This window comes from Xiphophorus couchianus, chromosome 7, assembly GCF_001444195.1.
Source record: "Xiphophorus couchianus chromosome 7, X_couchianus-1.0, whole genome shotgun sequence".
Taxonomy (NCBI): domain Eukaryota; kingdom Metazoa; phylum Chordata; class Actinopteri; order Cyprinodontiformes; family Poeciliidae; genus Xiphophorus; species Xiphophorus couchianus.
In genome coordinates this window covers 18,628,314-18,651,340 of record NC_040234.1, presented here as the reverse complement: position 1 = coordinate 18,651,340, position 23,027 = coordinate 18,628,314, and the positions used below count along the sequence as shown (strand labels likewise).

The 23,027-nt window shown below is 37.5% G+C and overlaps 1 protein-coding gene across 3 annotated transcripts in view; it reads right to left on the bottom strand.

Moving 5' to 3' along the window:
* The window catches only part of igf2bp2a (insulin-like growth factor 2 mRNA binding protein 2a), a 71,311-nt gene that overhangs the window by 4,987 nt on the left and 43,297 nt on the right, over positions 1–23,027 (bottom strand). For 2 of the 3 annotated variants that reach the window (XM_028022329.1, XM_028022331.1), the window contains 12 exons: positions 19,437–19,488; positions 16,625–16,688; positions 13,632–13,922; positions 13,352–13,486; positions 8,553–8,675; positions 5,905–6,040; positions 3,833–3,985; positions 3,344–3,412; positions 1,256–1,378; positions 789–863; positions 498–629; positions 98–211 (listed from right to left, as the gene is read on the bottom strand). In XM_028022329.1, coding sequence (XP_027878130.1) covers positions 98–211; positions 498–629; positions 789–863; positions 1,256–1,378; positions 3,344–3,412; positions 3,833–3,985; positions 5,905–6,040; positions 8,553–8,675; positions 13,352–13,486; positions 13,632–13,922; positions 16,625–16,688; positions 19,437–19,488 — 1,467 coding nt within the window. The remainder of the gene's footprint in view (positions 1–97; positions 212–497; positions 630–788; positions 864–1,255; positions 1,379–3,343; positions 3,413–3,832; positions 3,986–5,904; positions 6,041–8,552; positions 8,676–13,351; positions 13,487–13,631; positions 13,923–16,624; positions 16,689–19,436; positions 19,489–23,027) is intronic. The other variant, XM_028022330.1, reaches the window with a different exon arrangement.

The following is a 23,027-nucleotide window of genomic DNA, read 5'->3' as shown; positions in this document are numbered from 1 at the left end:
TTAGAGAAACAAATTTGGCTCCAAAGAAAAATGAAATCACCCAGAGATGCCCCAAAACAACAATCTTTCATTCTGTGCTGGATTGGTTTCTGTGTACCTGGCTGGCGAAGAAATGCCCGCTGATTTTCACAAAGACCTCGTCGTTCTCGTCAGGAGTTTGGTCCCGCGGTACAATGACCTCTGCACTCGTCAGGTTCTGCAGCTCATTAACCTGAAACACATCATGCATCAACACAGATTAAGATCCTGGATCAGATTTCACCTGCAGGCTCACTTACTACACACAGACATTGTCTTGGTCATAAACATTTACAGATCTCATCATGCGGTGGACATGTCATGTTAGCTTTAGGCTTTAGATATTTTTTGGAGCCATTCTTTTGAGGATGTTTGTTGGGTCCTTATTACCCCATATCACACAAAATGTGATATGTGAAGTTAAAATGTTTTTCATAGTGTAAATATAATTTCTTTTGAATAACTAAGAGTGTGCTCACCGTCTTGCCACCTTTGCCAATGACTCTGCCGGCTGCGGTTGAGGGAACCTTGATGTGCGTCTCCAGTTTGACCTCCTCCTTTCCTGAGAAGAAGTTCTCCTCTTTCAGCTTCCCAAATATCCGACCTTGGGCCTGGAACATAAAGGAGGGTATGAGGCAAGGAGAGACTGGGGAAAGTGGGGACAACAACGGTTCACTGATGTTTACTATAGCATCGGTCACTAATGTCAATCATGCAAAAACATTCCAAATTTTCTTCATGATTGAATCACACTGAGTTGGTGTTTTTACCTTAAACTGAGCCTCAGGAGTTCCAGTAATAATAACCATCCTCTCAGCAACATCTGGGCTCTCGGCTGGGGCAATCTGTCAAGAAACATTCATATGTCTTCACAGGAAGCACTCAAATACCCAATCATCTGTCAAATATTCAAAAATAAATTAAACATAAATTCAAAGAATGCAATATAAAAATTCAAATAAATGAATTGCCTCTGGTTATATTATCTGAAGTGTCCAATTTTCGAGTCATCTGCCGTTTAATCCCAAAAGCCGCCCAGACTACGGTCAGCTAGGTGCTGCTGACTCATATGGCAATCAGTTGCGACTTAATAACGTCCGCTTAATGATTGGCTTTTTAAAAAAGCATGGCACGTTTAGCTTATGTTTGAGGACTCCAGCGTGAACCAATGATTAAAGCCACTCTGAATGTTATTTGTCACTGAAGGTCAAAGAATGAGTGATGCGAAAATATCCACCTTGATGGAAGCTCCTGCAAAATGGGCGAGTTGTTTGATGTGCTGGCCCTTCTTGCCTATCAGGGCCCCGACTGCCTGAGTGGGAATAAAGAGGTAGACGACCTCCTGTTCTGGAGCCTGTTGCTGAACCAAAGAAAGAAGAACCACAATGCAGGGAACAATTAACTTTAAGAAGCACAAAAATTTAGTCTCAACTCATCAGGAAGTGGAAAAAAAGGAAATCTCTGAATGAAACATTTCCTATTAACTATGATTAACTTGTGATTATCCTTTCCTAGCGTGGTAATTGCTCATGCATTGAGGTTTTTAAAGTGAATTTTGACAAACCACAGTATAATTCCAGGCTGAAAAGTCCCCCACCAGAAATATTTGTGATGTTTTAGTGACTATGCGATGGAAAACAGCAGATCCACCATCTCTCCCTTACACAAAATGCTTACTGAGAAGCTGCAATGCCCTATTATTTACATCACTTACTGTAAATATGCAGAACTCTCTTCAATGGAAGCAAATAATGATGTTGACTAAAAGTTCCTTAAGACTGTCAGAAGATTATTTTCTTTGGCTGCATTTCACTACAATTTTATTTTTGATTCCTACGGAGAGTGAAGCGTGCCAAATTACAATAAATACATTTTTATTTTATACAATTTTATATAATAATTGAAATAATTATTTATTGAATAACTACACATCATGAAACTGACAAATTCACCTGTCAAGCTCAGTGGGCGGGTTTAGGGCAGCTTCAAGACGGACCCTGACATCTGATTGGCTGGTTCAAACAGCAAGTCAAGACAACGTCTTCCACATTTGCTAAGACTCTGAGGTCAATATTTTTACTGGAAAGCACAGAAATAACATCAATATAATTCATTTGTTGTTATTTATTTACCCCAGACTCTGGGTGAGAAACGCCAACCTTTATAATCCTAGTTTGGTCTGAAATATCTTTTATAAGTTCATGAAAGAGTGTTAGCCGAAGGTAGCACTCTCTCAATGTTAGCCCGGCTAACGTTGATCCTGTCTGAAATAATTATGATATTTTATGAACTTGTTACAGATAATTCAGACCAAACTAGAGATATAGAGGATAGAGTTGCTCTCCCAGAGCTTGTAGTACATAAATTACAACAATTTATTGAAGTTATCTTCCAGTGAAAATAAGGATAAAAGCAGACCTAATTCATCCCACTGAGTTTGATGAGAGAAGTTGACTCATCAATTAAATTATTTCATGATGTGCTTTAGCACAGAAACATGATGTAGTTTGTTAGATCATAAAATAATTATATCTAGTTTTAAAAAAAGAAATCAATACATTTAATTGAGGTAAATATAATTATTTCTGTATGTAATAATGTATTATTTTTATGTATTGTTATTTGGCAATTTTACTCTTCATGGATTCTGTATCTAATGATCAAAAATGAGAGAAGAGGAGGGCAGCATAAGATATTTCTAACTGCAGTATATGAAAGTTACATATTCATAAAAGAAGGGAAAATATTTAGGAAACCTATTACCAGAGTCGTAGGAATGATCCTTCAGTTAATTTGCGTTGATACGCTGGAGTTTCAGCTAATAGCTGCTTGGGAATTATCTACTTGATCCCTTATAATGTTTTTTCCATTGAAGCTTAATGGGATTAAATTGAATGTTTATGTAACAGTTATGGAAACAAAATACTTAAAGAATGTTATGGTTGTTTCCTGATTTCTCTAAAAACAGGTTCTAACAAACTACATTCTTCTTTTTTAACCAGCTGCTAAGGTCTAAGGAAATATTTAACCTTTGGAAAGGTCATTTAATTCCCCCCTTATATGAATGAGGTATAAGAAACAAAACAGCCTTTTTAAGCTCATATTACAGCATCTGGGTCAAATTTAAGCCTGGGCTATTCAAATTGTGTATTATTTATTTATTTATGAGCCATTCAGAAGTGGACTGAAGAGTAGAAACTCCTTTACCCTCTGTATTTCTGTCACAGGTGTTTTGTAATCTGACACACAGCAGTGAGTAAACTTCAGAGATAGTCTGAGATGAGTGAGGTGGCAGTGAATGGTGTACAGAGCAGAGGGAACGTACTGAGTGCTGGTGGGGCATGGCACTTGCTGAAGGAACCCCGTACAGGCCACTGAGATGTGAAGAGTGACTCTGGAAGTGACAAACAGCCCCATCAGATGGCATGTTAACACCCACACAAACACAAACAGGGTTAATTATTGGGGGGAAGACTTCAGGGCGCACACTCACAGTAAATCACATACTCATCATTTTGACCGTGAAGCATGCTCATGCATTCTCGTGCACTGTCTCACACCACTTACACTGGGAAATGAGCGGAGACTTTGTTTCGCACACATACTGACTCATATCAAAATAAGATGGGGGAATTCTGCTTGTTTCAAACTACATCACGCAGGAAGACCTGAGTCAACACTGTACTGTTGTCTCTAAAAGCACTTCAAGGAGAACATGGTTTACCATGTCCTGCAAACACAGACAAAACTAATCCAAAAAGGAACTTAAGGCATAAATAGCAGTTCAGAGGAAAGAAAAAAGAAGAGGACTCACTAAGAATGGGTTGTATCCTGTTGGTGCAACAGGGGGCACTGCACCACGTGGTCCAGCAGCAGCAGCAGCAGCAGCAGGGGGCAGCACCGGCAGACCAGAGGAGAAGATGCCCAGAGCGTTCAGGTTTAAGCCTGGGATCAAGTTAGCTTGTTGCTGCAAAGGAATAATGATTTGGATTTAATTAATTGAACTCTTATTTTTCCCTTGTTTAAGACAAAACTTAGTGAAAGTCTTAGTTGTTAACAAGGACTTTACATCTCTGAAATGCCTAATTGATCTTGCCTTGGGAGGACATCACCAACATATAGTAGCTAGCAACTCCAAAAATCTCCCTTTCAATGGCCAATATAGCTGATCTACTGATATCTTCCAAGCTGGGAATTAGATTTTTATATTAGATTTTTATATGTAAGAACATGTAATGGTGGAATAATGGGTATAGCCACAGAAACAACGTTAAATTCCTGTGTATCTTATACCACTACTGAGTGTTCTGGAGGTAAAACTGGTAATGATGCAAGAAATAAAAAAGACAGAGATTAAAATTTCCAAAACATAAGCAGCTGTAAAAATCTAATCGATCTTGGCTGGTGCTTTTCTCCAGCAGTCAATGTGCAAGAGACAGGGTACACTCTGCACAGGTTACCAGTGAATCACAGGAACAAACAACCACACATGCACACACTCATACATAGGCCAATTAACCTAACAAGCATGTTTAAGGCTGGTGTGAGGAAGCCAGAGTCCCCAAAGGGAAACAAGCACACACGGGGGGAACATATAAAATCCCCAGGGGGGATTTGAACCCACTATCCACCAAAGACTGATTCTTAAACAGTTGCTGTTGTTTTTAAAGTTGTTGCACAGAAGCGTGTCATAAGGATTTGATTACATAAATTGTAAAAAATGCACAAAATATTTTCCTCACTGACATTAAATCAGACTAAACCTTCACTGTGTTAAGTCAGACTTACCAAAATTATTTTGATTTGCCAAATATCACAGATTAGTAAATGAATAAATAAAGAGAAAGTGAGATTGCTTTAATTACTTTCTTTAAATTCAAATGTTTATACACACTGACATTACAATATCTTTAAAAAATTTTGGAAAACATAACATGGCTACAGCTTTTTAAGCTTCTAATAATTTCTGAAACAATTGAACTTTACTAGAGGGTTTTATTTGTGCCTATAATTGTTTGAACCAGTCATAAACACCTGAGCTTTTCCAAACCGATTCCCCCAAAAATCCTGAAAATGGCTCTGCCCTCAAAGCCATGTCAGCTGCTCTTGTTTCCGGGGTCATGACAAAACCTCCAGTTTCCTCTGTCGCCCGTCATTCCTGAATGTTCTTTGTAATATCGAAAGATTCCCTCTAGATGGCCCACTCCGCTCACAGCTCAACGTGACAGAAACAAAACCAACCCAGAGGGATGTAGTCTCTGAATGATACTGCCTGGTGATAATTTAATACTAAAGCAATAACAACAGTGGAGAACCAGCTGAACTGACACACTTGATAAAAGTAGCTTAAAACAGATCTCATGTGCATCTCCAGGAGTTTCAGCTGTTGCTCTTGATGAGCGTCGTGTTCATCCACTCCCTTCATGCTCATAAGCGGTGCAGCAGAGAGCACGCAGTGCGTGACATTCCCGCTGTTCCTCTTCGTCCGAGGCTTGACCCCAGCGGCTTATGATGTCACGGGGCTGGTGTGAAAGAGGAGCCGGGCGAAAGAGTGGCCTGAAGACATCAGTTGGATGCTGGGAAACGCGGTGTGTTACAGCAGGGACGCAGACACACACAGCGGGGAAGGGAGTGTGAGTCAGAGGCACGGAGACAGGCTGCACTCAAACACTCAGCTCACTTAATGAGCTATTCAGCGATCGTTTACTGTTATCTGTTTACAGAGCGGGCCTTACTAATGCTGGCGGTAACACACTACGGGGGAAGCTAATATGGTCCTGCGGTCAAACCCCCAGTCCTCTTCGCCGCTCACCTGTCAGTCTGTGTGAGTCACCTGACGGCCATAATCACCACAAGAACGGCACAGAAACAGCGCAGAGGGCTTACATTTATAGCAGCAATATCGTTCTCGTAGGCTTCCCTCAGCTTCTTCATGATCTCCACCTCGGCTTTACAACAAGCCTCCAAGCTTCCCTTCACCGTGATGGTCCTCTCAGGGTTGTAAATGGTTAAGTCTTGTAACCTGAAACACAGAGCGCACACACAAATCACAAGAGAAAATGTAGGATTACTCAGATTCAGTATCTTTCTGCATCATTTTTTACTAAAACTCAAGACATTTACACATGTTTATTTTAAAAATTCAATTTAATTGCATCCAAACAACACTTTAGCTGCGATATGTATTTAGGTGTTGGTGTTTTTACATCTGCTTGCATAATATTAACACCCCGCCAGAAAAGCAGAGATTTGGAAAATTATTTGTGCCTTTCGCTTTTTATAGCAAGAAAACCACAAACCTCAGTGTATTTTATTGGACTTTTCTGAGACAGACCAACATAAAGTTGTGCATGATTGTTAAATGGGGTAAAAAGGATAAAAGGCTTCAACATTTTTCACAGATACAGATCTGAAAAGTGCGATGTGCATTTGTATACAAGCACATTTACTCTGATACACCAGTGCGCTCAATTGCCTGCAGAAGTTTACGAATTAGGAAGTAGAGTCAGCCTGTGTGTCATTTAATCTCATTACAAATGAATTTAAGTTACACTGGAAAGAATAATGGGCAAAAAATGTTCCACTGTATACTTTTCAGATTTTTATTTTCTTAAATGTTTACTTTCAGTTCACAATTAGTCGCTGTTTTGGGTTGAGATGAAACCAAAATTACCAACAAAATACATTGAAGTTCATGGTTGAATGCTATCAAAGCAAATACTTTGCCAGGATTCTTCCCAGACCTGTTTGGATCGGGATGCTGGCACAATTTCTGTTTACAAGTTTAAGATCACACATACGCAATTTGCAGTCCACTAGCCATAACTAAGATAGCCCTGCTGACATAATGGAGGTTTTTTTTTTTTCCTGTTTGTTTTCAAAGCCTCTCGGGAGACAAGTTGGGAAGACATTTTCCAGCTCTCTTCTCAGGCCGAAGCCTCTGCAGGATGAGTAAAACAAGCTTTCTGTGAAACATTGTGTGAAATGAGTCTTAAAACAACGAGTGAGGCAAGGTCAGCCTGAGAACGGCAGCACCGCAACGCACACAAGAAAGAGAAAAAGAGATCATCCATCCGACCAAAACCTGGAGCGCTTGGAAAGTAGTGAACGGTTTCTGCTTTTTACAGCAAATAAAGACAAAAATGCTCATAAAAAAACTTTGAGTGAAGAAAACCATCGCACATCCAACAAAATCAATCCTCCCTTTTTCACTCTTACCTTTCCAGCGACTGCACACTTAATAGAACATCACTTTTTAGACCGTTTCTTGGAAAATCAAAGTACTCATCAAAGTTACGGCTCCATAAAACGATTCGCCTCAGTTTTATACAGCAGTTTATACTTTTCAGTCCATTTTCCTTTAGAAAAACAGAGGATGCTTCACAGAATCACCAGTTTGCCCAAAAGGATCTCCATCTGTTTCTCAGAGCAGGTTGAGCACACTCAGTCAAATGGAGTGTAATCACCTCCTCACTCATATCCTGGGGAAAGGGAGCCGTAATCAACTCAACACATTTTCACTTTTAACTACTCAGTTAGGTGGAATAACATAGAAAAAGACAAAAAGAAACATTCAGGAAGGAGGGTGTGGCTCCATGAAACAGAAAATCCTCCGCAATGTGTTGTGGTTAAGCTCAGCACGATGCGATGCCTGCTCCTACAGATGGAGCCTCATGTCAGGCTGGACTGGATGCTCAAAATGTTCTGTATTTTACCACCAAGTTGACTTTCGCACTGAAGAAAATATTCAGTGCGATGCCATTGACACAAAGAGTGAGTAAGCTGATCTTTGCGCACCTGGATGTGTTTGCCTGTCCCCAGGAGCCGAAATGTAAATGGGTCAGTGCCACAGATAGCTGAGATCTAAAGATCTTGGGTGGCTTTAATACTGAGAACATGGAAATGATTTAGCACTTTCCACCTCAATGGCGTCAACTCGGGCAAAGTGTTTCAACTGTGTTTGCAGATGCGGCAGTGATATACGACTTTAGGATGTTCATTCAGTTCCTTTATTGCTCCTGTGTGAGTCTGGATGAAGAGACGCTTATCTCCCCAGCAGACTGTGGCACACAGGATGAGTGGGACAGAACCGGACAGAAGTCAAATTAGGGTGGAGAAGAATTTAAACATTATTTCTAACTTTCCATAATTTTTTTTTTTTCATTTGTTTGTTTGGGAAAAGTAGAGAGTGGGTCAGAGAAAGTGACCACAATGCTTGCTACAATGCAGTCTGGAAAAGTTTGGAATTTCATTGATGTAGTTTCCACGAAGATTTCTACGATGTATTCCTTCATTTGCATCCTCCATATTATTGAACATCATAGTATTAAATATACCTGACCCATCCTGCCATCCACAGCTGAAAGAGATTCTGCATTTAAAGTCGGTCTTCTTTAAATTTCTGCCTTACATTCATAACAAGATTTTTTCTTCTCGAGTCATAAACTTTTTCAATCAATCCGAGAGCCGTCGTTTTAATTATTCATCAGCCTGTGGCGACATGTAAATGATTGAGTGCCCAGCGGCTGACTTACGAGGAGATGGTTATCTTGGTCCCTGTCTCCTCTTCGATCTTCTTCAGGTTGCGGCCCTCCTTCCCAATCAGTCGGCCCACCAGGCTGTTGTGGGCAAGGATTTTCAGAGGGATCTCCTCTGTCCTACCGACACACAAACACATAAAAGGTTAGTTGCGATGACTGGCTCCACTGAGTGTCGCTGACACCTCAGCGAGGGTGTGAGGAATGTTGTGGAATGTGGGCAGCTGCCTCGTAGCAAATGCTGCTGTAAGCACAGGACTTTTTCTGATAAATCAGCTAAACGATTGATCTCTTTATGTTTCCAGAGACATTCATAAGAAGCAGATCAGATGTAACCCATATAGATTCCTGTAACTGTCTAGTGATTTATGCAGTATTTACAGGACAGCAACCTCTGTTGGAAGGTCAAAAAATATTTTTGAGCTTCCTTTGCCTGAAATTTTTAAGTGTTTAAATGACAGGTTTTGAGGCTACATGAGCATGCTTTAGATGCAATTAAGAGTTTCTCCAGAGCACGACGCAAACTGTACTAGAATTTATTTATTTCTACTCTTGCACAGGGATCTTGTTTTCTAAATAATATTAAAGGAAATCAGGAATAAAGACAACAAAAATCCAGTGTGTTTAAACACAGCTTTTGAAATTAAAAAGCTGAATATCTCAAGTTTACATTTTACTTTTTAAAAATTTGTTTTTTTAAATTACGAGTGCATTTTCTTTTGTTTCATTTTAACTGCTCAACAATTAAAAATAAATGCACAATATTTGAATTAAATATTTAGATTTTTCTAGCTTATAGAGCTGTAACTCAATGTCTATCTAAAAAAAGCCTTGGATGTTTGTGAAACCAATTTCATGCGTACAACCCTTTCACATTTCTTTTCCTAGTTTTTTTAGTCTATTTTCCTCTGCAAAATATTCTATCAAAAAAAGAAATTCTTGCTGTATTTATCCAACATTACAAGTAATTTGGGGTAACGTCTGTTGTCCAATTTATTATAGTTGATCAGCCAGTCAGGGCTGCATGAAATCATTCTGAGGCACAATAAATTACTATGGACACCGCTGGTCTATAGGAAGGGGTAGCAAAGAGTCTTACCTTATCAAATAAACAAACAGTCTATTTAGTAAATATTGTCCATTAAATGTTTTCACATTACATTGGGTGTGTTGCGGAAAGGAAGCTGAAAGTGTTCCTGGAATTAGTTTTTGATTCTATTTGATTTCAATAAGAATTCCTTTGTGCTCAAAAGTTCAAAACAAACAAGAAAGTGCAACTGAGAAAATCCCTCAGACCACAACAAGCCTTTTCGCCTGAAAAGGTTTGTTGTTTTAGGGGATTAAAAACAACAAAGCAATTTGATTTGATATGAAGAACTACAGTTCTTGCATTCTTTCCTATAAAACATTCCCTACTTTTTATCACAAAAGCAGAACTCAGTTAGTTTATGTACTTCTTCATGATAACTTTCCAGCATGAGTCTAAAGAAACAAACCTAACATTGAAGGTAATTTGAGGTAACCCAAACCAAATTGAAGACCAGAAAAAAAAATGTTAGGACAGAAAATAGATAGAAAAATAATACTTTGAATCAGATGATTCATGTTTTTCTAGAGGATTTTTTTTTCCATGTAATTTGAAAGCAATGGAAGGTGAGTCACATTTTCTGTTGTGTTTAGTACAGATAATTATTATTTTTGAAATAACATTCAGCTATTGTGGAGTAAAGATGCAGGATGAGAAAAATGCACAATTTTGCTTGGACAATTTTATATATAAAGCCAAACATATATTTTCTTCTGCAAACATGAAGATAATGTATCTGCAATTAGACAATAAAAAGCTTCCTGTGCGCTGCCAGTGCTGACAAAATATTAACTGCAAAACGTCATCACTTTTAAAGGTTCAAACAAAGTATGATTTCACCACATCTGCCTCTGATGGGAGCAGATGGCATTATGATCATTTACAGGAAAAGGAAGAGTGCAACTTCTGCATTATATGCATTTCTGCTTTGTGTGCCAATTACAGGGTGTGAATGTGAATCAGGGTTGTGGCGGGGTGTGGTGGAGGGTGGCCAGATGCTGGGGGTTTCATCAGGGCTTGCTCTCAGACGTGGCGTGTCTTCAGAGATGGGGGGGCTGCGATCTGCAAATACAAATCTATGCTGCAGGCTGACATTAGTTAGGGGTGAAGTGAGAGGGAATGGCAGATGTGTGGGTTTTGTGGTTTGAGTTTCAGTGTGTTAAGGCTGAGTGAAATCACAGGGCGCAGGAAGGCAGGGGCGACCGGTTTTATTCCTGCAGGTGTGGCACCCAGGCGAGGCACTCGCTGTCCCTTTGTTGACTTATCTCAGAGGTGTGGGCGTCATTGAAGGCACTTTTGAAGGCAGGGTTAGAGCTTGACTGATCGAGGTAGGTTACACCAACTCAAACACTGAAACTCCTTTGCTTTCACTTTGAGTATAGTAATAATAATAATAATAATAATAATACTTTACAGCAACAATACCCAGACTTAATGAACACTGGTTATTTTTTTTTCTATTACAACATTCAGAAATGTATGCAGATTGTAAAATCCTTTTTTTCCTGTATGTCAAATAAAAACTGCATATTTTAAGAAATTGTGACATCACTGTTACGTCTTTAAATTAGAGGACAGCTGCAGTTAGATAAATGTTAACAACAATGAAATACAACATAGGTCAAAATAAACAAAGAAGAAAATTTATCAAATAATAACATCTTTAATAAATGCATAAATTAATAAAAAAAAGTATAGATAAATGAAATAAGATACAACTCTTTTGGCCAAAGGTCACCACTTTGTAACATCGTACATTTTTACAGTCATATTACTTCCCTACACATTTGGTAACACTGTGTTACTCTCCAATGTTAGTATATTAATTCATATTGAAATTTTTTGTGACTTGATCCTTTCCACTTGTCATGTTGATGCTTGCCTGTTGTCATGGGAACCAGGTTGCAGATTATACAACTATTTGAATTAGAAGACTGAGAAAATAAACGTGGCTGAATTGGCTTATTAAGGACATTCTACAAAACTATACAATGAAGGAATTTTTATTGGTTTAGCAAGCTTAATTTAAAAGAAATTAAAACGATTAAAATTATTAAAGATAAAAATATAAAATGATATAATACAGAAATGAGCATAACGTTTTAAAGTTAAAATAAATAAATGTAATAGGTAATAACTGTTTTAACTTATATTAAAATGAAAAATAAATATAAGAGACATAAGATTTGACCATTGGATGGGCTGATACCAATTTTGAATGTGTTTTCTCTACATAGCTGTCATTGTGTATTTAAACTTTCTGTATCTCTCATCTCTCTTTATGACTTTTCTAATAAAATTCTTCTTTACATCTCTCGAACTATGTAATATTCTGTAATATTAATATTATTAACTATGTCATTTTTAAAGGACGCGTATGGTCAGAACTGCAGGGCAGGTTATTTTTCCACCCTGAAACAATTTAATTACCATTTAGTCGTTGCTATGGAGACCAGATGAAAGGTGTGTTAAATCACAAAATGAAGAAAATTAAATTTTGTCCATTTGTTTTATTGATTAGATAAATAAGCACTGTAAACGAATTTGCAATGTAAATTTGATTGGCTTCAAAAATTTGAGGACATGGGAAAAAAAAGATGTCCAATTATGCTTAGAGCCGCAGAGTGGGCCATTTTTACCCTTCATTAAACAACGTCAAATTCTTTCCATTTGGCTGTTTCCATAGAAACAACCAAATGGACTATGGAAATGTTTCCATAGTCACCATAAGCACTTTGTGGCAACTTTGGCTAGCAACATAAACAGAATTAATCTTTGTAAATCTGGTTTATTGATTATGTTCAACTCATAATTTAGATTTTATTAATCAGAATTAATAATATTCTGATTAATAACATTAATCAGAATATGTTTTTTTATGCTACCCAATAGAGTAGAATAAATTCTCTAAACTATAGTTTGATGCTTTTCAGGTACTGAAATCATGAAAGAAATGAAGTCAGTTTGGGAACACTTGGACTTTTGAACATTAAGGATTATTACAACATTTAGACCGGTGATCAAAATCAATCCACAGAATGATTAAGATAAATATGTGTATTTTCTGCAGATTCCACCTCTCTGGTGGTTCTAGCAAATATCACAGTATTACTTCAATATCCTGATCTAAGTGAGCCTTTTCCTTATGTCTTTGTCCACCAGGACAAGCTCTACACATCAAACAACTAGTAATATTTTCTATTTCAATGAGAAGCATGTGAAATAGAACAAGGCTTGGTCAAAAACCAGCACAAGAAAACTCTTGATACATAAAAAAAAATTAAATAAATGAAAACACAATCTCCTGTGTTTTAAAAAAAGGCTTTGTGACTGTTCTGCATTCACATGCATGCTCACAAATAAAAGCAAATAAACAACAGAATAAAGGTTGCTGTTTACGCCAAGAAGAAGCTCAAAGAGCCATAAAAAAGGTACGGAGTCTCGTTAAAAGTGTCAAACCCAATTAGATCTCCCGGCTTGGACTCTTAGACACTAAGCTGCAATCACGTGCCTGCCTGGATAAGTATCCGTGTTTACTGTGTTAGTGGTCCAGGCAGAAAGGAGTGCACAGTGAGATTTAAAAGTGTGCATGCAGGGTTAAAGGATGAGATTATAGCCCTGGAGACATGATGGTTAATCTCCACATGGGATTGTATATTTACGGCCAGTGGTACGCGTGTTTGTTTGTGGAAGCTGCATGTGGGCTTACGTCTTGGTCTCGTTGGCCTCCTTCTCCATGATGTCCAGGATCATCCGGCAGGCAGATGAGCATCCCTCGGGTGTTGAATGGATGGTGATGGGTTTTTCTGCTGCGCCTGCATTTTCCTTCCGGTGGATGTCCACCCTGAAGGACGGATGTGGAAATCAGATGGCTCACAGATCTATGTTAATTTGACTTGGATAAATTGATTATGCTCTCTATTTTTGGGATAATGGACAATAAATCCAACTTGACAGTTGAAACTTTTTAACTGAGTTAAAACGCGTACTTGGACTGTGTCTGTTTGGTGACATTCTTGATGGTCAGGCCTTCTTTCCCAATGATTGCTCCCACAAACTGAGTCGGCACAAGCATCCGCAGCGGGAAGTCCGGCTGGCTGAGACGGGGCAAACCAAAGCCTCCAGATGGTCCGGGCTGGGGGGTGCCCTGGTCCCGGGAGGACCGGCCTCCGCGCCGCGTTCGGGGAGCCTGGACGGGCGAGGCGCCATCCATGTCCATGATGTACGACACGTTTAGGGCGTAGTCGTCAAACTGGTGTCCTGTCAGCTTCTCAATTGCTCTGAGGGTAGGAAGAGAGGGAGGCAGAAACAGAGAGAAAATATTGAACTTTGAGTGGTCCTGTCTATCACTGAAAGCACTTTTACATTCTCATTTACCCAAGCACATGCACATTAATACACAAGTCAAATTTGAAGGCAACTTGGACTTTAGTGCCTTGCCCAAGGACACAGTGGCAAGGGGAAGCTGTAATTAACTCCATAGCTTTTACTATCCCTGCCACGCCCACCCCAAACACTGATTCTATCCAAATAATAAGCCTTGGATATCTCTCTATCACTTGTACCCTTTTATCTTTCACTAAACTTTCCATCAATGTCCTGGAAAGTCTCTTAATACTCAGCTTCTTTACAGTAACTTTGTGTGGCTTACACTCCTTAAGGAGTGTGTCAGTGTCTGTCTGGTAGATAACTGTGAAGTCAGAAATCTTTCTTATGAGTGTGTAAACCATAGACATTATGTAATATTTCTATTTTTAAAACGTATTTTTGAAGAGAAATCGTACTCATCAAAATTACAAGAAAAACAAGCACATTAAATATGTCACTCTGATAATAATATTCTGTACAATAAATTTTCTCCTGAAATCTTAAACCTGTATATTATTATGAGATTGTTTTTGAGCTGCTTCATATAATCTGAACTAAACAGCTTCCCAAGATATTTTTTCTTTCAAATTTGTGGATTACCTAAAGATAGTGAATTTCTATAGAACATAAATGTTCTCAAGATTTCATGACAAGATGAAAAAGTCCTTAGCCAATTTTAATTAATTTGACCCCAAATCTGTCCAAGCTTTGAAACCAGAGTGACATTTACCAGAAACTATGCAGTAAAGGTGGAGAAAAACATAAAAGTCACACGTCCAGTCTCTAATTTCTCACAACACTTACAGCAATAGATCACAAAAAAAAGCTTCCAAAGCTGTCCTCTGGAATATATTGCTCTACCAACAAAAATGTGTTCAGTCTGGCGCCTGATTTCAGAGCGTTAGGTTTCTGAAAAATATGAGCTACAGCGCTATGGATGACTGAGAGAAAATTGTGTGTTTTAAAAGCCACGACTCCATCGCTAAGGGTATTTTTAAAGCACAAATTCTTCCCATTAGATGGAAGAAAAAAAAACATTCTGTGTCTCTGTGCAGATTCTGGATGATGATGCATTAATTTAAAACAAAACAAACAACAATTACATCTAATCACAGTGAGTTCTTTAGATTCAAAGAATTTTGGTTGATACTGGTCAAAGAAACAGCTTAAAAATCTTGTTCTCAGTATGTAATGGACGCAAAGATTCAACATTAGGATTTCCATTACTTCAGATTTGATTGTGAGTCCGAGTTATAACCTACTGGTAAAACATGACAGCAGCTTGTTACGTCTATGATGGACATGAAAACCCTCATAGTTTTAAATATAATGTGGGTACATTTTTAAAGCGACTCTGCAAAATATTGTAAGGTCTTTTATACAGAGTAATTACATCACTCTGTATAAAAGAAGACAAAATAACATAGCCATGATGAATTGATGGCAGATCTGACCAATTTTACAGACTTTGTAGGAACATTTAGCTCCTTAGTTATCTGCGTAGCTCGAGTTACCTGTGTAATGAAGATTAAATAGTAAATGAATAAAGCTTTTTGTCCAATTGGCACAAAAAACTGCTAGTGTGATATGAGGTGAAAACTGGAGTCTGCAGGTGTGTGAGGGAATTGACCCAGTTTGACCTTACTCCCAGTCAACAAGCATGTTTAATTTCTAGAGGCGGATCTGGATGGAGTTGTGTTGGGTGAGCTGACTTCTGACCCATCTGCAAATGCATGTTCCCCACAGCCAACGAGAAAGAGAAGCTGCATGGCAGCTATGAGCTGACTTTTTCTTTTCTTTTTTACTTTATTTGTTACTATACATAATGAAAATGAATGGAAAATAGCACTGAGCATATAATTAATGAATGTTTCTGAATAACATATTTTCCACGTAGCACTGATGTAAAATATGCACATTCAAAGTCATTCCAAAACCCACAAACCCACAACCTTAAATATATGTATTTTAAACTCTCATTATCAGTAAAAAAAAAAAAAGAATAGAGTCCACACCATCCAAATCATAAGTATTTTTAATTGTATTTCTTTATATTTAGTCCAAATTCAGAAATAATCTTCTGTTCTGGACTAGCATTATTGGAATGTTTGTTCCTTCAAACTTTCACCCTTGCAAGTCAGTTGTTGTTTTTTTTAGTTGGTATAAAAAAATCCTGTAACCTGTGATCCTTCACCACGTCCTCAGTTAAAACAAAAACCAGTCTGTTAGTGTGAACTTGAGCACAGATTCTTTTTTAAAAGTCAGTAGTGATTGTGAAAGTTGTATAGTGTGTCCCCAACTTTACCTGAAATGTTAGATATAATCGTTTCGCCAAAATGTTAGTTTTTCAGGAATCTAGACAGACTATTACTTGGCACTTGAGACAGTTAAATGTTTTATCTTTAATGTTAACTAAAACCATATTCTGCATGATGTTGCAACTTCCTGTTTAAATGTGTTTATATTTATATGCATGTTCCTCTAAATATACTGGCTTTGATCTTACAATTCACAGTTTGTAAAGCAAAGAATAGATGAGCTACAGTGCTCAAATTTGCAGTCTGCCATCTGCACATGAGCGTTACTCATAAGTAACATTATTTGTGCTGCTTACACTTTAGCTTCTTCCTTGGTTGCGTATGTAACATTCACCACTGCTGTTTCTGTGTCAGTGTTCACTGTGGGACAAGACAAGGAGAGAGAGAGATAAAGAAAAACATGAGATACAGCAAACAATGGAGTACACATGGACATATCAGGTCTTTGTTGTTTTCTGTAGGTGAGTTGGACACGCGTCCACGTTCCCGTGGCGACCCAGAAAGCTGCTTGTCTGTGTGAATCCATTACAGCCATCAGCACGCTGGCTTCTCTCCAAACCCTGCTGCTTCCTCTACAAAACGGAGCTGCTTAACACAAAGGCCTCGCTGTCACTTTCACAAAAACGGATCTGTGTCCGACATAACCGCCTGAACATGGCAAATAATCGCCAATTAACGAAGATGAAGCACACAACAGAGACACACCTTGACTAGATAGGTGGTCTAGGGTTGTTCTGCGAAGACAGGGCAGAGCATAGTGTGTGAATCCACAGAGATCATACAAGGTCTGATTCAGAGAAAGATGTTAATTAGAGAATCTATTACAAGCAGTGACAAACAACACAATCAGCTTAATCAGGTGATCAGTTTGGATGATGAGCTGATTATTTAACTCAGTTTAAAGGGAAAAAAGCTGAATCTAAAGCTAAAGTACAGAAAAATGTGATAGCCTCAGTTATATTGAACGTCCAACAATGTAATGTACAGCTCTGCCCAAAGGTTTTCCTCAAATACATTTTTGTTCCTGTTTCCAAACAGACAAGACTGTAAAGAGGTTTCGTGGCTATTCTCTAGATTTATTGAAGGTTTGTTTTTTTTAAGTTTATCTTTGGACTTTTGTTGCATTTTCATTTTTTGTGGCGTTCTTCCAGTTGACAATGCAAACATATAGTGCAGCTTTCACTTACAAATTAGGAAAATGGAGGAAAAATGAAACAGTTTAGAGGAAAAAATTATTTCCACTAAATGAGCAGTACAACCTTGCTAGGTTAAGGACAAAAAATGTGATTTAAATCACCAACATCACACCTAGATTCATTTCTAAGAGTTTCCATAACATAAGTGTGACTAAAACCATTTTTCAATTTACACTATTTTTACATTGATCGGAGTCTAGGATCTTTAAATACTAATCAAGTCAGAAATGTTTCCAGTAAATGATAAAATCATTACTCTGCATTGTGCATCTATGAGTTATGTTAATGAATCCTGGTGAGCAATACCGTCCGGCATTTTTTTGGCAAATCTGCAAAGATGAAGTTGAGCCACACAATAGTTGAATAAACCTAATGAAGAAGGCTTTCGCATGTCCTTCATGGCGTGAACTTTTAATCTAATCGATTAATTTCAGTTTATGACATAAAGCATCTGACGCTTCTCTCAAACTCAAATCCAGTTTAGTTTGTTCCACTTAACTCTAAAGGATGTGACTAAGGCAAGAAAAAAAAATCTATAGGATTTACCAGAAATGTCAAATACTGTGGAGGCTGATGTATCTGAATGTCATGCGTTTGAAACAAAATTTAGCAAAAACATGATACAGCATGTGCAAAACACATCATCTTTTAGTAGATATTCTACAATTTGCCATGTTTCCAGCTTAAATTCTCCTGATTTTTGATCCAAAAATGTCATTTGACTTTGTGGGAAATTGTGTTATCTTTGTTTTTTTCAGATTTGACTAAACGAGTCACAACTTACTGTATGGTGTCTTTTTCAATGGCTGCCGGTAAAAGAGTGCCAAACATACTGCTTAAAATTGGTTCTTGAAACGTTGTCAGCTATGTGTCAATACAACACTTGCTTATCACCTGAATTTAGGAGGCTTTTTATGCTTGACCCATTCATGGGTGAGACGTAATGATGTCAATAAAAAAAATGTAGTACTTGCCTAAAGCTGCCACATACCAAATAAAAAGTTTAAACCTTCATAAAGTCTAAAGAATTATTGAACTGGATCCGATTAAAAGATTAAAAGAGAGTCCAGATGTTTGTACTCCAAAAGCAATCACATTTTTTCTTTGAGAGGTGGCTCTGTTGGTAATTCAGAGTAACCGGTGATGTTTGAAGAGACAACCGGAGGAGGAAATTCCCTGGTGGTGTTTGGTAGAGAATGAAGCAAACTGTTTTAAAAACTTTAGGCGTAAAATAATTTCTCTGCTGGGTTCTCTTTCAGCACCTGTCATCACAACAGTGGGAGGTAGCTCATCCTGGCTGTTTTAGCACACAGAGAATCCGTCAGTAAGTAAGTATGTGCCAAGAATTTTTCTTTTTCTCAAGCTTGCATTTTTAGGTGTCTATTTGCTGCCCCCTCCCCCCCCCCGCCCCCCCTGCATGTCTGATCATGTACAGACAACAAAATCCTCCACACACACCACGAGTGAGTTCAGAAGCTTCACCACAGGCGCCTGCTGTGCCTTCCCCCCGTTACCACAATGCTGCATCCCAAGAGAGATGCAAAACTCAAATACACAGGCGCATTATTCCTGGATTTCCTCCATGTCTGCCCACTTCAATCCATACGCTAACAGGCCCAGGGGTGGCAGACTTTTCTTATTTAGAGCCTCATCCTGTCTCTGGCTCAAACATTAACGCACAGAGACAGACAAGATGATAAAGACTGAATCACATGCAGAAATAGGTTATGTTTAGATAATGGATGTGTGTGGTGATGATAATGAGGAAGCAGAGTCACGCAGGGGGTCGTGACTCACTGGGGGGTCTGGCTGTTTTTGTGTGTGTGTCACTAAAAAGACACATGTGTCAAACAGTTGGAGAAGGATGAAGTGAATACAAAACGTGTGATGATCAAGGAGTTGGGTACTGTACCTTGCTCCACGTTCTCTACAGTACCATACTGAGCAAGAAGGCCATCCAAAACCTGAGGGGAGAGAGCAGAGTTCAGGTTAGAGGCATAAATACACAGAGCGGGACAGAGCAGAGTTTATAGCACTCAATTTTTAAACGACAATGTCCAAAAGAAAATGGTAGAGTAAATTCTTAAAGATATTACAATGGTTCCCACTAATTAGAGCACAGCATCCTGGGTTATAATAAAGTTTTGTTGATGAAGTAGACATCAAATACTTCAGCTTTGCATCTTAAAGTGTATTAGGAATCTGTAAAACACACTTGATGACAAATAAACAATAAAAAAGCAAAGTTACTTTTAAAAAAATGTCTGAATTTTGTCACGCAAATTAGAAAAAAAGTAAAGAATGAAGTTAGTAATTTGCAGAAAATGCATGAGCTTTTATTTTTGTCATCATTGGGTTAATTCCAGAAGATAGTTGTCCATTAAGGTATGCTACTAAATAGTGAGTAATAATCCAGATTGAATTTTTCAGGTCGGTTGCCTGAGTGATTCCTGCCTTTCTTGGGGGCGATGCGTGCCAGACATCACCTCATGTTTTCTCATAGACCCATTTTCACAAGACACAAAAACATCAGTATAGTGATTATCATAATTTCAATCCATAAGCAGAACAATTTCTAACTTTTTATGAAGCAAATTCTAACCAAATCCAGACCCGGGACATAACTTTTAACATAACCCTCTTTTAAATAAATCCTGTCTCATCTAAGAAGGATGACTGTACTGCTTCTACTTGTGTAGAAATTCTGTGTAAGCTTTTATGTAATTAACTGTAAGGACTCTTATATTTAAGTTGGAAACAGACTTGCACGATGACAAAAAATGTTTTATAGTTTATTGTAAAACATGTTTTAAACTGCAGCTCTAAGTTAACACTGTGAGAAGTCATTGAGGTCCATCACAGATGTTGCTATGATATTGTTTCAACAGCAACAGAAGTGAAATTATTCACAGAATAATGCATCATTCTCATAATTTATACCTCGGTATGTTTGTTCACCTTGAGTTGAGTTGCCTGAACTCTTTACTAAATAATGAATGGAGATCATTTCTTCAAGCAAGTAAAAGCAGGAATGGAAAGTGTATAGTTCATTTTTAATTAGCAAAATTTCATTGAAGGGGGGAGAAAATTCAAGTTTCCCTCCACTGGAAGGACAAATACATTATTGATGTAGAGAAACTTTAGCAAGTATGTTGTAAGGCCCTTAGAAGCACTCTTCCTCATTTTCCCTCATTAGTTTTCCCTCGATATTGGAGTTGTGAACCCTCTGGAAAGTAGTTTTCATGTAATTTACATATGAATGCTTTTTCTACACTAATGTATTTTTCTGTTGTTACTGATTTTTTATAATTAACGCAATCATTTAATCAGTACTAACAGCATGTTGATTTACTCTGCTGTTCAAAGTTAAACATGCACCAATTTTCTAATCAAAAAATGAAAAATAATTTTTTTTAAAAACACCAGTGTGTGAAACTTGGTTCAGCTACCCAATCTTTGACCAATTTTGCAAACATCGTTTGGGGAAATTAGTCTATAACTTTTTATAAAATGCTAATTGACTTTAAAAACTTGAATGCTTTCCACAGGAACTATACCTTTCACCATACAGATATGCAGTGCAGCCGTGTTCTAATGAGGTAGGTCGTTACAGTCCTGCTCTCATGTGTTTATCCCCGTTAGCGTTTAGACATATTTCTGTTTGGCGTTTAACTTTTGCATAAGATTGTTTTCCTTTGCTTTCAAAAGACTGGACTTAAGATTGGATCAAGCGTCTTTTGTCAAATTAAGGATGCACTGAACGTTCAGCAGGTTAATAAAACTTGTGGATTCTTAGATTGATAGGCTGATTTGGTGAGTGGCACTTTAGATTTTCAAAACTGTATTTGTTGTGAATAGAATGACTTATAGATGGTAGTTGTCATTTATTTGTTTATCACACTGTAAAATATTTAAAATGAAACCAGACAGAGAAAGTGAAAGAGTAAAAGTCTATAAAAAAGAAACATGGCCCCTGTTATGTATTTTGCATAAATATTGAGCTGGAAGGTGTATAGTTTATAGTGAGTCCATTACTTTTTGTAATAATTATTTATTTTTCCACCAATTATGACTATTATATACTTAAATAAGTACAAGTATATAAGTATGGGATGCATGCATATTGTATGCATCCCATAAAATTCAAGACAAGACAATTCAAATTTTTTTTAATTGTTTTTAATTATTTTAGAAAATTCTCAAACATGTTGAACCCTCTTAAAATGTGTTTTAAATTAAGTGCTTGCAGAAAAAGAAACAAAGGTTCATGTTTTTTGGGGGTTTTTTTAGGTGTTCGGAGTTTTTATTTTTTATTTATTAGCTATGCTTTTTATTAAGCCAGGAAATAGAATGTTAGATTTCTTTCCGTTTGCTTGTCAGCAGCGCACAGGATCTGTTGCATCACTGCATTGTTGTCCATTTATCTGGAGAGAACGGCAGTCATTTTGGCCCCACTCTGTCTAAATATCCTTTAGACAGAATACATTTAGACATATACATTTAGACATATCCTTTGTATGTCTAAATGTCCTTTGTCTAAATATCTGAAGAATTTTAATTTTGCTTTTCCAGCAACAGATAAAACTCTGCATACCAGTGCAGTTTTGGAGAATATCTATGCTTTTAATTGTCAGTTTTACAATGATTACAGACAAACACAAAATTCACCCAGAAAATAGAAATACGTGTATATTGGTCAAAGTTAGAATAAACAGGCCAGAGATTAAAAGAGGCGATTAACGTAATTGTCGGGAAACAACCAGGTTAGCTGTAGTTTAACTCTTCAAACAGTGTTGAGGTGCTTTATGTAGAAATGTACCAGAAAAGGTATATTCAGGTTTAAAAAAATGAAAAGGGAAAAGAAATTCTTAAAATGGTCCATCAAATTCAGTATAATGCCAGATGAAATGCCAGAATGGGGACAAAATGACTGCCGTTCTCTCCAGATAAATGGACAACAATGCAGTGATGCAACAGATCCTGTGCGCTGCTGACAAGCAAACGGAAAGAAATCTAATATTCTATTTCCTGGCTTAATAAAAGCATAGCCAATAAATAATCAGCTAATAAAAAGTTGAAATAGCCTCAATGGTTTGTAAAGAGCAGAAGAACAGTATTCTGATCAATAACTTAGGCTTGTTTTTGTTTCATATTTCTGCTTTAGTCTACATATTAATATAGCAATACACAAATTTCATTGATAAAATTATCTGTGTGAGCATTTCTGTTTAAAATACATTTAAACATTGTCTAAATGCACCTTTGTCTACATAGGCTAAAATGTGGTTACATTTATTCCAAAAGTTAAAGTTTTTCTATGTGCTTTTAGAAGGTTATCAAAAGTCAAGATGTAGACCTCTTTTGTCCATGACTGAAGTCAGATAAGCGTATAAATTAGCTACACATTCACATGGTAGTGTGCTCAGACAATATGCAAGTTGGGGGCTTTTTGTGCATGTTGTAATTTCTTCCAAGTTTTCTTTTTTTTTTTTGCAAACAACCA